General features: G+C 42.9%; 1 protein-coding gene across 4 annotated transcripts in view; it reads right to left on the bottom strand.

The window, feature by feature from the left end:
- The window catches only part of CDK18 (cyclin dependent kinase 18), a 283,704-nt gene that overhangs the window by 6,275 nt on the left and 260,563 nt on the right, over positions 1-16,866 (bottom strand). For all 4 annotated transcript variants that reach the window (XM_075335690.1, XM_075335687.1, XM_075335688.1 and 1 more), the window contains 6 exons: positions 14,441-14,561; positions 12,990-13,087; positions 7,537-7,642; positions 7,320-7,362; positions 6,076-6,166; positions 5,882-5,959 (listed from right to left, as the gene is read on the bottom strand). In XM_075335690.1, coding sequence (XP_075191805.1) covers positions 5,882-5,959; positions 6,076-6,166; positions 7,320-7,362; positions 7,537-7,642; positions 12,990-13,087; positions 14,441-14,561 — 537 coding nt within the window. The remainder of the gene's footprint in view (positions 1-5,881; positions 5,960-6,075; positions 6,167-7,319; positions 7,363-7,536; positions 7,643-12,989; positions 13,088-14,440; positions 14,562-16,866) is intronic.

Here is a 16,866-nt window from a genome sequence, read left to right as displayed (position 1 = left end):
TTTCCAGAACTGAGCTGGCTTGATGAGGTGTTTTTCAGCAAATTTAACTCTGGCCTGTCTATTTTTGGAATTGATGAATGGTTTGCATCTAGATGTGAACCCTTTGTATTTACTTTCATGGAGTCTTCTCTTTACTGTTGACTTAGAGACAGATACACCTACTTCACTGAGAGTGTTCTGGACTTCAGTTGATGTTGTGAACGGGTTCTTCTTCACCAAAGAAAGTATGCGGCGATCCTCCACCACTGTTGTCATCCATGGACGCCCAGGCCTTTTTGAGTTCCCAAGCTCACCAGTCAATTCCTTTTTTCTCAGAATGTACCCGACTGTTGATTTTGCTACTCCAAGCATGTCTGCTATCTCTCTGATGGATTTTTTCTTTTTTTTCAGCCTCAGGATGTTCTGCTTCACCTCAATTGAGAGTTCCTTAGACCGCATGTTGTCTGGTCACAGCAACAGCTTACAAATGCAAAACCACACACCTGTAATCAACCCCAGACCTTTTAACTACTTCATTGATTACAGGTTAACGAGGGAGACGCCTTCAGAGTTAATTGCAGCCCTTAGAGCCCCTTGTCCAATTACTTTTGGTCCCTTGAAAAAGAGGAGGCTATGCATTACAGAGCTATGATTCCTAAACCCTTTCTCCGATTTGGATGTGAAAACTCTCATATTGCAGCTGGGAGTGTGCACTTTCAGCCCATATTATATATATATATATATATATATAATTGTATTTCTGAACATGTTTTTGTAAACAGCTAAAATAACAAAACTTGTGTCACTGTCCAAATATTTCTGGACCTAACTGTATGAACAAGAAACATAAGATAAAACGTCAAGACTGGGCCAACAAACATCTTAAAACTGATTCGTCAAAGGTTTTATGGACTGATGAAATGAGAGTGACTCTTGATGGCCCAGATGGATGGGCCAGTGGCTGAATCAGTAAAGGGCTAAAGCTCCACGCCGACTCAGACGCCAGCAAGGTGGAGGTGGGGTACTGGTATGGGCTGGTATCATCAAAGATGAACTTGTGGGACCTTTTAGGGTTGAGGATGGAGTGAAGCTCAACTCCCAGACCTACTGCCAGTTTCTGGAAGAGAACTTCTTCAAGCAGTGGTACAGGAAGAAGTTGGTATTATTCAAGAAAAACATGATTTTCATGCAGGACAATGCTCCATCACATGCATCCAAATACTCCACCACGTGGCTGGCTAGTAAAGGTGTAAAAGATGAAAAAATAATGACATGGCCCCCTTGTTCACCTGATCTGAACCCCATAGAGAACCTGTGGTCCCTCATAAAATGTAAGATCTACAGGGAGGGAAAACAGTTCACCTCTCGGAACAGTGTCTGGGAGACTCTGGTGGCTGCTGCATGCAATGTTGATCGTAAACAGATCAAGCAACTGACATAATATATGGATGGTAGGCTGTTGAGTGTCATCATAAAGAAAGGGGGTATATTGGTCACTATTTTTTTGGTTTTGTTTTTGTATGTCAGAAATGTTTATTTCTAAATTTTGGGCAGTTATATTGGTTTAACTAGTGAAAATAAATAAGTGAGATGGGAATATATTTCGTTTTTATTAAAGACGAAAAAATATACAATTCACTCAGTCAGCTTACCAGTACTCCCCGATATGTGGAATCTCTTGTATCATCCAGAAAAGAGTTTCCACAAGGATATTAGGGCAGGTGCCAGCCTCGAAAGTCAATAAGGAATGGTTAGAGTCTCCAGCGGAAAAATTCCAGAAAACGTTTTTTTCATAATTTAAAAAGTTTTTTCTTGCGATTTATTAGATATTTTCATTAAAAATAGATCCACAATCCAGGCAATAAATGAAATCAGATAAGGAGTGGTAGCCTCTCGGACTTGAGAGGCTACCACTCCTTATCTAATTTCATTTATTGCCTGGATTGTGGATCTATTTTTAATGAAAATTTCTAATAAATCGCAAGAAAAAACTTTTTAAATTATGAAAAAAACGTTTTCTGGAATTTTTCCGCTGGAGACTCTAACCATTCCTTATTGGTTTTTATTAAGTTGCCTAATAATTCTGCACAGTAATAGTTACCTGCACAAACAGATATCCTCCTAAGATAGCCAAATCTAAAAAACCCTACTCCACCTTTCAAAAATATTAAGCTTTGATATTTATGAGTCTTTTGGGTTGCTTGAGAACATAGTTGTTGATCAATAATAAAACAAATCCTCTATATTACAACTTGCCTAATAATTCTGCATACAGTGTATGTGTATATACATATATATACATATATATATATATATATATATATATATATATATATATATATATATATATATATATATGAAGCATGATACAGAGGTGAGTGGCAATAATTTAACGAGTCTCTCAAACAGAACAAAAATCCGGCACTGCCCCAGCACTAGTATAATGCAGATTGTAATCACCCTAGGCAGCAATACGGAAAAAAGTGGTGCTTGTAGTAATACATAGAAGTGCATCTCAATAAATTAGAATATCATCAAAAAGTGAATTTCGGTAATTTAATACAAAAAGGGAAAATATATTATATAGAATTATTACAAACAGAGTGATCTATTTCAAGTGTTTATTTCTGTTAATGTTAATGATTATGGCTTACAGCCAATGAAAACCAAAAAGTCATTATCTCAGAAAATTAGAATAATTACCACAAAACACGTGTAAAGGCTTCCTAAGCTTTTAAAATGGTCCCTTAGTCTGGTTCAGTAGGCTACACAATCATGTGGAAGACTGCTGACTTGTCAGATGTCCAGAAGGCAGTCATTGACACTCCACAAGGAGGGTAAGCCACAAAAGGTCATTGCTAAAGAAGCTGGCTGTTCACAGAGTGCTGTATCCAAGCATATTAATGGGAAGTTGAGTGGAAGGAGAAAAATGTGGTAGAAAAAGGTGCACAAGTAACCGGGCTAACCGCAGCCTTGATAGGATTGTTATGAAAAGGCAATTCAAAAATGTGGGAGAGATTCACAAGGAGTAGACTGCTGCTGGAGTCAGTGCTTCAAGAGCCACCACACACAGACGTATCCAGGATATGGGCTACAAATGTCGCATTCCTTGTGTCAAGCCACTCATGACCAATAGACAATGCCAGAAGCATCTTACCTACGCCAAGGAGAAAAAGAACTGGACTATTGCTTAGTGGTCCAGGGTTTTGTTTTCAGATGAAAGTAAACGTTGCATTTGAATTGGAAATCAATGTCCCAGAGTCTGAAGGAGGCCACAATCCAAGCTGCTTGAGGTGTAGTGTGAAATTTCTACAATCAATGATGTTTTGGGGAGCCATGTCATCTGCTGGTGTAGGTCTACTGTGTTTTATCAACACCAAAGTCAGCACAGCTGTCTACCAGGAAATTTTAGAGCACTTCATGCTTCCCTCTGCCGACAAGCTTTTTGGAGATGGAAATTTCATTTTCCAGCAGGACTTGGCACCTGTCCACACTGCCAAAAGTACCAATATCTGGTTTAATTAACACTGTATCACTGTGCTCGACTGGCCAGCAAACTCGCCTGACCTAAACCCCTTAGAGAATCTATGGGGTATTGTCAAGAGGAAGATGAGAGACATCAGACCCAACAATGCAGATGAGCTGACGGCTGCTTTCAAAGTAACCTGGGCTTCCATAACACCTCAGCAGTGCCACAGGCGGATCGCCTCCATGTCACGCCGTATTGATACAGTATTTCATGCAAAAGGAGCCCTGACCACGTATATTGAGTGCATTTACTGTACATACTTTTCAGTAGGCGCCAACATTTCTGAGTTTAAAATCATTTTTTCAGTTGGTCTTAATTAATATTCTAATTTTTTGAGATAATGACTTTTGGGTTTTCATTGACTGTAAGCCATAATCATCAACATTAAAGGCCCCGTTACACGCAACGACATCGCTAACGAGATATCGCTGGGGTCACGGAATTCGTGACGCATATCCGGCGTCGTTAGCGACGTCGTTGCGTGTGACACCTATGAGCGACTGCTAACGATCCCAAAAACGGCAAAAATCGTTGTTTGTTGACACGTTGTACCTTTCCCAAATATCGTTGCTCTTTATGGAAGCAGGTTGTTCGTCGTTCCTGAGGAAGCACACATCCCTACGTGTGACACCCCGGGAACGACGAACAACAGCGTTCCTGCGTCCTCCGGCAATGAGGTGGGAGTGACGTTAATGCGGCTGCTCTCCTCCGCTTCTATTGGTGGCCCGCTGTGTGACATCGCTGTGACGCTGCACGAACCTCCCCCTTAAAAAAGGGTTTGTCCGCCGGCCACAGCGACGTCGTTAGGAAGGTATGTGCGTGTGACGCGTACTAGTGATATTGTTCGCCACGGGCAGCGATTTGCCTGTAACGCACGCACGACGGGGGCGGGTGTGATCGCTAGCGACATCGGTAACGATGTTGCAGCGTGTAAAGCGGCCTTAAGAGAAGTAAACACTTGAAATAGATCACTCTATTTGTAATGACTCTATATAATATACAGTGGAACCTCGGTTTGCGAGTAACTTGGTGTGCGAGTATTTCGCTATACGAGCAAAGATTGCTGTAAATTTGTAACTCAGTTTACGAGCATGCTTTGCTGTACAACAAATAATCACCGCACACACTTCCGGTTGCATACTTTCACCACGCTCTGACCCGCTCTTGCATGGTACACACACACACACACACACTATGCGCTCAACTTACCTTCCGTTCCCTCGCCGGCCTCCTGGTTCTTGTAGTCCACCGGTACAGGATGTGTATCGGGTAACCATCGCGACGATGGAGGAACCTCCGCTGTCAGCCACTTCTCAAAGGCAGCACGCTGACCAATCAGAGGCAAGCGGCTCATGCCTTTGACATCAGCGCGCTGGCAGCGAAAGCTCCTGCATTGGTCGCGATGGTTACCAGATACACATCCTGTACCTGCGGGCTACAAGAACCAAGAGGCCGACGATGGAATGGAAGGTAAGGTGAGCATAACGTGTGTGTGTGTGTGTGTGTGTGTGTTTGTGCATGTGTGGAATGGCACAATAGGGGACCAGGATGGGACATTGAACAAGTTGTGGAACGAATTGTCTGAGCTTGCATTATTTCGTAGGGGAAATTTTGCTTTGCTAGATGAGTAACTTGGTTTACAAGCACACTCCCAGAATGGATTGTTCTCGTAAACCAGGTTCCACTGTATGCATTTACCTTTTTGTATTGAATAACTGAAATAAATTAACTTTTTGTTGAAATTCTAATTTATTGAGATGCACTTGTATATCTAGCTAGTTGAAGAAAAAGTCCAGGCATGGCAGGGGAACAAAGCCACAAAGCGTCCAGACAGGTCCACACTTCTACAGTTCCACGCCTCATGGAGGACCTGCCTGGACTTTTAATGTGAATACAATAAAGGGATCACTTTGACGTATGGTGAGTGCCACTTGACTTTTTCTTCAATTATCTGGATATCTGTATTTAAACACTTCATGCATTTACAAACCCCTATACTATTGAGAAACAAAGTGCTTTTGTCCATTCATTCCCCTCGGGCATACAAGCCTTAACAATGTAAATCTGTTCTAGGCTCCTACTGCAGAGCTAACATCAAAAGGAGAATTTTGGCAATTTTGTGGTTGTCCTTTTTATTAATTAGTTTAATAATAATAGCCAGCAAACACCTGGTATGTGCTAATTTCCGTGACTCTGTGAAAGAAAACTTTATATATTTTTTGTCTATTTATGTTTTGCTTTCTTGTCTTTGTCAGAAGTTGTGAAAAATTGATGTAAAGTTTAATAAAAAAAAATGATCAGATTTAACTTCATTAATTTTGAGTTAGCCTATCGACATAAAATAATTTCCCCAAAAAATGGCTTCATCTATACCTGTCTGATGGAAGATGGAACCGCGGTGACCAGGGTCTTTTTGAAGCTGGATTTCCTTTAGAGTAAAGATTGAGGTATCTATAGAGAGGTGAGCGAATGTTTCAGAATCTGACATCTTTTCACAAACTTTAGAAACCATGAAACCAAAAACTTCTATGTCACTAGAAAACCATATGCAGCATGCAGTCACTTACTGTCTGACAGTGAAAGCACTCTCTCCCCAAGGGTTTTAAAATAAGGATGTTGTAGACCAGTTTCTGCTGAAATCCTCTTCTTGTCCTCATACTAAAAGATGTGAAGCAGATGTTTTATGTACGCTGTCATAAAAACTCAGGATTAAATTAAGAATGGTTAGAATCGCAACAAGGAGACAGTTTCATTTATTTCACAAAGCCCTTATTTTTTTTTAATAGGGCAGAATTTTAAGAAAAATAAATGACCCTCTGCCAGGTCAAATAGTCTTTCTTAAATGATTTTCCCAACTTATAACTTGTCAGCATACGGTTAGGATACAGCATCACTTTACGATCATCAGGAATCCTGCATCTGGGACCTTCACCTATAATCAGGTCCCCATTCACGATATTTAGTTGTAAGGTGAACAGCTTAGTTCTCCCAACTCCTCATTCATAGCAGAAACTGGCAAGTGCTCATGTGTAGTCTGTGAGAGAGCCACTGCCAGACTGCTTTGGCAGCAGCTTATCTCCCTAAGAACAAAAGGATTGGCGGTCAAGAAACATAACGTACTTGCCGGATCCTTCTCTGCCTTGACATTTTGTATCTAAGGGAAGAGTTGGGCCTCAATTACATTAGATAGGTAGCCTATATCAGCAAGTTAATTTAACATTAGTCTATTGTATATGGGGGGCTAAATAAATATGACAATGAAATGCTGTTTTAGTGCTGCATCCTCTTGGCTGTTTTACCTTTGCATAGTTTTGCTACTACTACATATTATGCAGTTAGACCATTTAAGTGGATGGAACCAGCTGTTGATTTCCTTTAACACTAGAAGTCCCAGAAATTTTGAGCTCTCCCCTGAAGTCCCGAAAAAGGGTCAAATGACCCTTAGTCCAAACTGAATAGAACTAACTAGAAACTAAATGGCTAAACTCAATGGAGAACAACAACCTCCTGTGGTGCGACAGTAATGGCCTTAATTACAGAACAAAAGACGGTGATTATAGGATGTTAGCTAAAATCCTCCAGGTCATTCAACCTGTCTCTGGGTTCCAAAGGTTGAACTGTTAAATGACCCCTCTCTGGGACTACTAGTGTTAAATGAATACCCTGACAGTTGTATATTATTTTCGCCAAATTAAATCTTGATGTCTACAATTTTCATGTATACATATCTCCCTTTTTTAAAAAATGGAAGGGAAAAATGCCGACCTCTACCTGCTATATGCTATTATAACATTTCACATGGATTACTTACCAACAGGAGGCTGTACAATAATTCAATCCCATCAGAATCTAACCTGAAAAAGAAATTCCCCTATTAGCAATGATCAGCAGCTAAATACATATCTAAACATACCTTATGATTTATGTATCTCTGGGTCTATAAGGCCCCAAACTCCAAGATATTAAAGAAAATCATTGTTGTCTGAGTGTTCTATGGTGGTTATAGACTTTAGATTTTAAGACTTTACCGGGGTGTGTGACTTTTCAGCGGTTGTGCACGGTATTGTGGAAACCCATAAGCCTTAAACTCTTTATTGGAAGATATGCCTGGCCACGTCTCCTCGGTGGGTGTCCCTGTAGACGAAAGCAGATGGATATATCGATGATATTTTCATTGACAATATTTATATTACATTGTTTTCAAAGGGATTTAGTAATTTAGTAATTCTAGACTTATAGGAGAAAAGGCAGGGGTATACCACCAATGCCAAAAGACCATGTGGTTGCCATTGGGTCCACAAGCCAGAGGAAGCCCAGCAATGCTCAGGACTTGGCTTTTCTGCTTGTTTATCATCACAATTTTTTTTTTTAATAAAATCGTGGATAAGAGAGCTAAAGGCTCCATGATCCATCACTCAGCCTGTGCGTCAGAAACTGTGTTCTGAAGGCATAAAGCATCACTACATCGAGCCTGCAGTGTGGAGCCTCAGTACTCACACTGCGCAGACCGGAACAGAGAGTAGTATTAGTTTATTACCTATTCACAGGGTAGATGATAACTTACTGACTGGTTGCTGACTGGTTGTGGTCCATCTTTTCAGACCTGCACACATCGACCTGTTAGAATGGAGGATCAGTGTGCGTGCTCAACCACAGCTCCAATCATTTCTTATGGGGCTGCCAAGATTTGCAATTCGCTTCTTCCAGCAGCCCTACAGAAAACTAATGGAGCAGTGGTCAGGCATACAACATGCCACTCCATTTTGTATGTAGTGAAAAGCGCCCCTTCATGGATAAAAATTACCCGTTCTGTGCGTCTCAGCAGTAAGATATCCTACAAATATCCTGAAGATAAAAGATAAGTTGTCTTCACCTAAGGCTGGGTTCACACTAAGCGACAGCGACAACGACGTCGCTGTTACGTCACCATTTTTCTGTTATGTAACAGCGACCTTGTAAGTCGCTGTTATGATCGCTGCTTAGCTGTCAAACACAGCAGCCGAAACAGCGATCATAACGACACGCGTCGCTGTGCTGCAACATGTGCAGAGAGCAGGGAGCCGCGCACACTGAGTGCTGGCTCCTTGCTCTCCTAGCTACAGTACACATCGGGTTAATTACCCGACGTGTAGTGCAGCTACATGTGCAGAGAGCAGGGAGCCGCGCACACTGCTTAGCGCTGGCTCCCTGCTCTCCTAGCTACAGGACACATCGGGTTAATTATCCGATGTGTAGTGCAGCTACATGTGCAGAGAGCAGGGAGCCGCGCACACTGCTTAGCGCTTGCTCCCTCCTCTCCTAGCTACAGTACACATCGGGTTAATTAACCCGATGTGTACAGCAGCTACATGTGCAGAGAGCCGGAGCCGGCAGCACAGCAGCGTGAGAGCTGCGGAGGCTGGTAACTAAGGTAAATATCGGGTAACCACCTTGGTTACCCGATGTTTACCCTGGTTATAGCTTACCGCAGCTGCCAGATGCCGGCTCCTGCTCCCTGCTCGCTTCATTTCGTCGCTCTCTCGCTGTCACACACAGCGATCTGTGTGTCACAGCGGGAGAGCGCCTTTGAAGAAAACGAACCAGGGCTGTGTGTAACGAGCAGCGATCTCGCAGCAGGGGCCAGATCGCTGCTCAGTGTCACACACAGCGAGATCGCTAATGAGGTCACTGTTGCGTCACCAAAACCGTGCCGTAGCAGCGATTTCGGTAGCGATCTCGCTATGTGTGAAGCACCCCTAAGAAGCCCTTTAACTAAAGCTCTGCACTTCAAAAAATTCACCATAGACAACAAAAAGGTTTGCTTTCAGCTGCTGGACCCTTATGACCGTATGAATAAAAATAAAAATGGATGGTTTCAGTCCTAATCATTAATGTAGAAGTAAAAGCTGTTCTGGTACTCAGTTAAACAGAACCTGTGTTACGGAGGGACTGGCGGATTAGGATGAAGGTAGAAAATATCCCAGTCGCCAGTTGGGGTCAATCGTGCAGTGATGGTAAACTGCTGCTGGTAACCTGAAGGTCAGGCGGATAATACAGAGCTAGGTGTCTCCGAAATAATATAAACCTGACCCTAGTAAAAAGTCAAAAAACCAAAGAAGAAAAACTTCTAAAAGAGATTTTATTAATATTCAATTTTAAAATCGTAATTATAAAAAGCTATGTTGCTTCTCAATGTCCACTCAATACAGACCAGTCACGTGAGGTCAGTGTAGAAGATGGTAGAGACGATTAGTGGGATGAGTGATGGTAACTTATTTAGACTAAATAAATCAACTGTAGTAGTTGTTGTGTTAGGGTAGTTGTACTACTTATTATAAGGGGGGTTTATTATCCTTCCCTATCGCCTACCTACCAGCGGAGGTGCACCATAAAGTTTCGGGTACCCCCCTACCCCCCGCTCCTCGTCGTCTCGCCCTATTCTCTCCCTGCAACCCGACAGTTGCCAGAGGAACACCCACCACCAAAAAGAGGTTAATTAGTGCCAAATGTCACAGGTCAGCAATTATCAGTTCACTAAGATTGCCATAAATATAGCAACCATAATCCAGCTGAAGAGACCATAAAGCCTGCACAGCCGTACAAAAAGCAAGGTAATTTGTACACACCAAGCTGAGCCTAGATAGAAATAACAAATCCCAGCATGATGACTTATCTGCTGGGACCATCCAGTGAAGTATCCCGACGCGTTTAGCCCCCTATATGTTTGCTTAGGGGTTCATCAGGGGAAGTTCAGAGGGTTAAAAGTCACTTGGACCAGGACTATTGTGAACCCTGTTCACGCCACAGGGTCCACACACCTTAATCAGGACCTCTCCTATTAATACCACAGGAGTCCTGGGGTACACTGTTCGTGTGCGTAGGGGGCACACCGAGACAGTAGCAGCCCAGTTAGTGTCACAGAGCTGTCACAGTATAACTGGAGTGATAGGACTGGAGCGGGGTAACTGGCCCTGGCTGTGCCTCCCCGCAAATCTTGATGTGACAGGCAATGGATGCCTAACCTTGCCTACCCGCTTCCAGTAATAATGGCACTAGCTGCAATGTGGCTGCACTGCTCTGATATCATCCCATAGAGCATATGTGTGAAAACTGCGCACCGAGGTGTGCACTCCAGGACCTTTTAACAACTAAGGTCTGCCCCAAACACAGTGACAATCCATGGTGGCACCCACAGGAACCAATGGGGGAGTGCCACATCATCAGTGACGTCACCAGCGGCCTATCCGGAACTGCCACGTTACTGATGACACAACCGCAGCACCGCCCCAAACACCCTATCAGTCATCGTCAGAAGACCAATGATGGGGTGCCAAATCATAGGGGCGGCCTTCCATGAGCCAGTCCGGAGTGGCCACTTCATCAGATACTGCACTAAGTCTGTAAGCATGTGTGGCGCCCTGGACAAGCCAGGGGCCACAGGTAACAATACACACACACCCCCACCCCCAGCAGTTCACAGCAGTCACCCCCAGTGAGACCTGATTTCTTCCCTCGGGTTCAGACAGACACACCAGGTGGGCGGAGTCAAGCAGATAGGCACGGCCACCGAGGAGTCTAGCTGGCCTGAGGCAAAAACCAGCTCAGACAAGTCCAGGCAGAGGAAGAGAGAGGAGGTCTGCAGAGAGGCAGACGCAGACTGGGGCCTAGGTTGGAGCTTAGGTCCCTCGTGTAGCCAGTGAGGCAGACGGTAGTGGCCATCTGCAGGAGCCGGGAAGACAGTCTTGGTGGAACCGTAGGTAGCCGGGACAGGGTAGTGGCCTGTCCGGTACCGAACCGGGGAGCCAGCTGGAAACCGGAGCGCAGGAGGAGTGTACACGAAGGGGCAGGAAAGGACTTACACTACTAAACTGGGTCAGGGGGAAAACACCGCAGCCGCCTGTGGGACCCGTCCATCCAGCCGTTTGTTTTACCGGAGACTTTGCATTGATCATTGGCTGAGTGAGTACCACCGTGCCGTGCGGCACAGCGCTGCCTCCGCAACCCTGCACCTCACCAGGCCCCATAACCCGCCTGCCATCCCTAACCCTCACCGGGGCCCCGGGACAACCAACCCCCCTACCCACGGAGGGGAGAACCAACATCCAAGCTGCTACCTGTCATCGCTCCTGGGATCCCCGTCCAGAGCAGCGGTGGTGTCACAACCTCACCACAACTGTGGGTGGCGTCACGGACAATATCTCTAAACCAAACTATCCCCCTTTCACTCACGGGCGAGGAACGCCGCTCAAGTCCCCGGGATCCGACCCATCGCTCGAGCCACCGAGCACCAGCAGCAGCAGCCGGACCCGAGCAGTGGGTGAGCGCAGCGTCCCCTCCTCCGCCCGCGACACATGCTCAGTAACCTGAACTGAGTACTTAGCCTCACAAATGGAACTAACAGGCTGAGCATGCTCACTAGGCAAAACACTGGAAATACGCTCTGGCTGGGGTAAATCGGCACACGCATGTGCACTAGCTGCCTCTCCACACTTAGGCATGGAGGAATGAGCAGCCAGCTGGATGACCCGAGGCACGGCCAAAAACAGAGGCTGGTGCCTAGTTGTAACAGGAACCACACCAGGCTGCTTGCGGCAATGGCGCCGCCGATTCATAACAACCTGTCAGCAGGATTTAGCCCTATAAAGTAAAGCCATGGCCATAATGGCGCTGAGATACTGATTAAAATGATACCTGCAGTGAAGGAATCCGATCTGTAGTTGTTGAATAATCTTCCTGTAAAGTTTTTATCTAATGACATTTGCTGTGCATCGGTTTGCATCGGGGCGGGACTTGGCGGTAGGGTTTTCTTCTACTTCTCTGACCACTCTATCTGACTCCTGTCTTTCTTTAAACCCTCCCTACTTTTTGAAATTTTGCGCTGCTGCCATTATTGAGGTGGCTGGCGTCTGGGCAGTGTGATTGTACGGCCAGTCTGTAGGTCTTCAATAAAATAGCACCAGAGGTGAAGCATATGCAAATCAAGATTTCAGCTCAATGACTTCTTCATTATCTCAATCTGTGTGTGCACTGCCCACAGTGTCATTTTATTGAAGACTGTCCATGGAATCAAACTACACAAGCTGCCCATCCCAATGATGAATTTCAAAAAGGAGGCAGGTCACTGAATAATCAGTGATCTGTAAAAGAAACAGAGGAGGCAGGCAAAGGGAGGTGAGAAGCAGAAGATGACCCTACCTCCAAGACCCTGATGCACAGAAGACGTCATGAGATGAGAAGACGTCAGAGAACTACAGATGGAATTCCTTCACCGCAGGTATCAGTTTAATCAGCATCACAGCGCCGTTATGGTCATGGCTTTACTTTATACGTAGTGGTAAATTCTGCTGACAGGTTCTCTTTGATTCCCATTTCTATCAATGGAGAATAAGGCTGGCACTGAAAAATCCAGGTGTAAGTCTAGTTTTGTTCCTGCCTACATAACTTTTAAAATGAGAAAATTGTCTCAATCTTCATCCTGTAGATGAAAATACTGCATACTCACCAAGAAACCTAAAGATTAAATGCAATTCTTCCTTAACGGTAGAACCAGGAAACATAGGTCGTCCTGTGGACATTTCATATAAAATACAGCCAACTCCCCTATACAAAATATAAAATATTTTTTTAGAAACATTGCAGATCTTTCATTTACACATTCAATATACTCAATGGACTTCAGTAGCTGTATTTTTTCAACAATGTTTCCAATATTTGCAACATTTTAATTACCTAAACTTGATTTGAAAGTAAAATGCATGTGTAAAAAGAGGCTGAAAGTGGAGGAAAACATAGCACAAGGCACAAATTTTATTTATTGTAAAAAAAAAAAAAAAAAACAACTTACTAATTTACCTCTTATTAAATATCCTCTCCACTCTCAAAAATGAAGGAACTTTTAGTTTTAAAGTTTACCGATCCTTGGAAATTTATGTTTTGTAAGTGCTGCACTGAAGTTGGCAGAAGCCAGGGATTCAACCTGCTTTAGGCCTCCGACACACTCACGTGAAAATCACGCACGTGCCGAGAGACACGTATTTTCCCTGCGTGTTGCGTGCAGGTAAGTACGTGTCTCTGGTACGTGCGGGCCACGTGTGTTCTCCGCATGCTATCCATGATAACTTACGGAGAACAGGTTATTTACATACTCACGTGGTCCGCGCTGCTGTCCGTGGTGCTGATCTTCGGTCTCCAGCCCTGCCGTCTCCCCGCTGCTGCCGGCCGCAGTGAAGTGAATATTAAATGAGAGTAATGAGCGGCGGTCGGCAGCAAGTGGCAGCAGCGGCAGAGACAGGAGGGCTGGAGAAGGTGAGTTAAGGTTTTTTTTTTTTTCTCTGACACGTGTGTTTTCTCCGGCGCGTGTCACACGGGACCGCATCCACACTACACCCGTGTGGTACGGGTGCGGGCCGTGTGACACCCGTGCTGCCGGAGAAAACACTGACATGTCAGCGTGTAGAAAAACGCACACACGTACAAACGCATATGGACACACGTTCCGTGTGGTTTTACGTGTGTGTGCCTGCTACAATAGGGTAGCATTGCTGAACGTGTCTCAGTGCCGCCGGTACGTGCAAAAAATGGCAAACACGTACCAGCGGTACGGATGTGTGTCGCAGGCCTTAGAGTGCCTCCGAATCTGAAGAGGTAACACTGCCTCATATAGTAGCATCAGAAACTGGAACAGTTTTAGACAACAGCGCCACCATGCCGCAAGTACAGATGAACTGTAGTTCATCAAGAGTGTACTACTTCCGCCATGCAGGAATCCGGGAAGAAGTTGAATGCTAAATGTTCAATTTAAGTTGCAAGAGGATAATTTTTTGTTAGTGTTTAAAAATGTTTATTATTACAAAAACCTAGGTGGGGTGCAATATTAATTTTATTTTCAGGCAGTAGGAAAGCTAGAATTGGCCCTGATATTGCCTATGTATGCCCAAATCATCTTTCACTTACCACATATCTATAGGTGTACTATATTCTGTAGATCCCAGCAGAACATCTGGTGGTCGGTACCATAGTGTCACCACTTCATTGGAGTAAGTTTTAGTTGGTACAGATTTGGCTCTGGCAAGACCTTAAAACACAAATGTATGAAAATGTTCATTATATTTTCTCATTTGTCATACTGTATTAGCTAGAAGAATGAAGGATAAGGTAGGGCAAACACCTAGATTTTCTGTTCATCCTAATGACATGTAGTAGCTATATACTTTGCAATATGATTCCTTAACCCTTTGCAATACGTCAGATTTTGACATGCTATGGATGAACAGAAAAAAGCTGTTGAAGCTAATGTACGTATATGTGCTCGAAGTGTTGGCTAACATCTGCATATAAATAATCTCTCTGATACTCATCCAGAGAAGTGGGACGAGTGTCATGTACATGTCCTACGTACAGTGGGAAAAATAAGTATTTGATACACTGATGGTTTTGCAAGTTTTCCCATCTGCAAAAAATGGAGAAGTCTGTAATTTTTATCGTAGGTACACCTGAATTGTGACAGAATAAAAAAAAATCCAGAAAATCACATTGAATGATTTTTAAATAATTAATTTGCATTTTATTGCAAGAAATAAGTATTTGATCACCTACCATCCAGCAGGAATTCTGGATTTCACAGACCTGTTATTTTTTCTTACGCCCTCCTACTCTGCACTCATTACTTGTATTAATTGCACCTGTTTGAATGTACAATGTAGACACCTGTCCACACAATCAATTACACTCTAACCTCTCCATCATAGCCAAGACCAAAGAGCTGTCTAAGGACACCAGGTACAAAATTGTAGACCTGCACAAGGCTGTGATGAGCTACAGGACACTAGGCAAGCAGCTTGGTTAGAAGGCAACAACTGTTGGTGCAATTATTAGAAAATGGAAGAAACACAAGATGACTGTCATTCTTACTCAGTCTGGGACTCCATGTTGTAAGGATGATTGTGAGAAAGGTCAGGAATCAGCCCAGAACATATAACCACTTATATCCTTGAACCAAGAATATACAAATGATGCCATACTTCCATAAAAATAAACTTTATTTCATATAATTAAAAACACACATTTTTGGACTTAATGGCACGACAGGGTAACAAGAGTGCAATTGTAACTCCCCCAAATTAGAGGGAAGGTGGGTTAGGGATCAAAAACAAATCTCTCAGGTCCTCAATACAGCACTTTATTTCCTAATTTCACAATTGCTTATACTTACAAATATCACTATAGCATATACCAAATATTAAGTTTTGTTTTTTTTATTGTATCAAATACTTATTTCATGCAATAAAATGCAAATTAATTAAAAAATCATACAATGTAATTTTCTGGATTTTTTTTACAGTTGAAGAGTACCTATGATCAAAATTATAGACCTCTCCATTTTTTGTAGGGGTGAAAATTTGCAAAATAGCCAGCGTCTCAAATACTTATTCTCCTCACTCTATGTCACTCTGTATGTCATGCGAGTGTGCAATTTATTTTTTTTTGCCTAGCATCCATATGCAATATGTTTTTTAAAATAATCTTTTACATTGTATCTATATACATTTTTATCAGTAGTCAGAAATAATGAAGCAATCAATATATATACCGTATATATATATATATATATATATATATATATATATATATATATATATAGATAGATATATATTACAGTGGCATGTAAAAGTGTGGGCACCACTGGTCAAAATTACTGTTATTGTGCGCAGTTAAGCAAGTTGACGATGACCTTATCTTTAAAAGACATAAAATTAAAAATGACCATTTCCATTGTATTTCAGGCAAAAAAAAAATATTTTCATCTTTTACATTTTAGAATTAACAAAGAAGGAAAATGGGCCAATGCAAAGGTTTAGGCACCCTGTATGCTTAGTACCTAGTAGCACCCCCTTTGTTATGTATCACATCTTGTAAATGCTTTATGTAGCCAGCCAAGAGTCTTTCAATTCTTGTTTGAGGGATTTTCTTCCATTCTGTGAGATTCCTGGATCGTTTGCATGCACTGCTCTTTTCAGGTCTAGCCACAGATTTTCAATGATGATCAGATCAAGGGACAGTGAGGCTCATTGTAAAAACTTCAGCTTGTTCCTTTTAAAGTAGTCTATTATGGATGTGTTTAGGATTATTATCCATTCTACTTCTGGGGCCACTCAATAACCTCACACATATACACTGTTCCCCCACCCACCAGCAGTCCTCGCGTTTGATTGGTTGCAGTCAGACGCGCCCCCTCCCTGTGTGACAGCCTGTTTGACTGCTTTAAATCAGAGACCATATTTGTGTGTGTGCATCTCTATTGCTGTAAAAATAAATAAATAAAAAAATTAGTGTAGAGTCCCCCCATATTATGATACCCAGCATTTTTTCTGTTTTTGAGT

Source organism: Anomaloglossus baeobatrachus, chromosome 2 (assembly GCF_048569485.1).
Source record: "Anomaloglossus baeobatrachus isolate aAnoBae1 chromosome 2, aAnoBae1.hap1, whole genome shotgun sequence".
Lineage (NCBI taxonomy): Eukaryota > Metazoa > Chordata > Amphibia > Anura > Aromobatidae > Anomaloglossus > Anomaloglossus baeobatrachus.
Note: the sequence above shows the minus strand (reverse complement) of the source record. Positions and strands in the feature narration are given on the sequence as shown.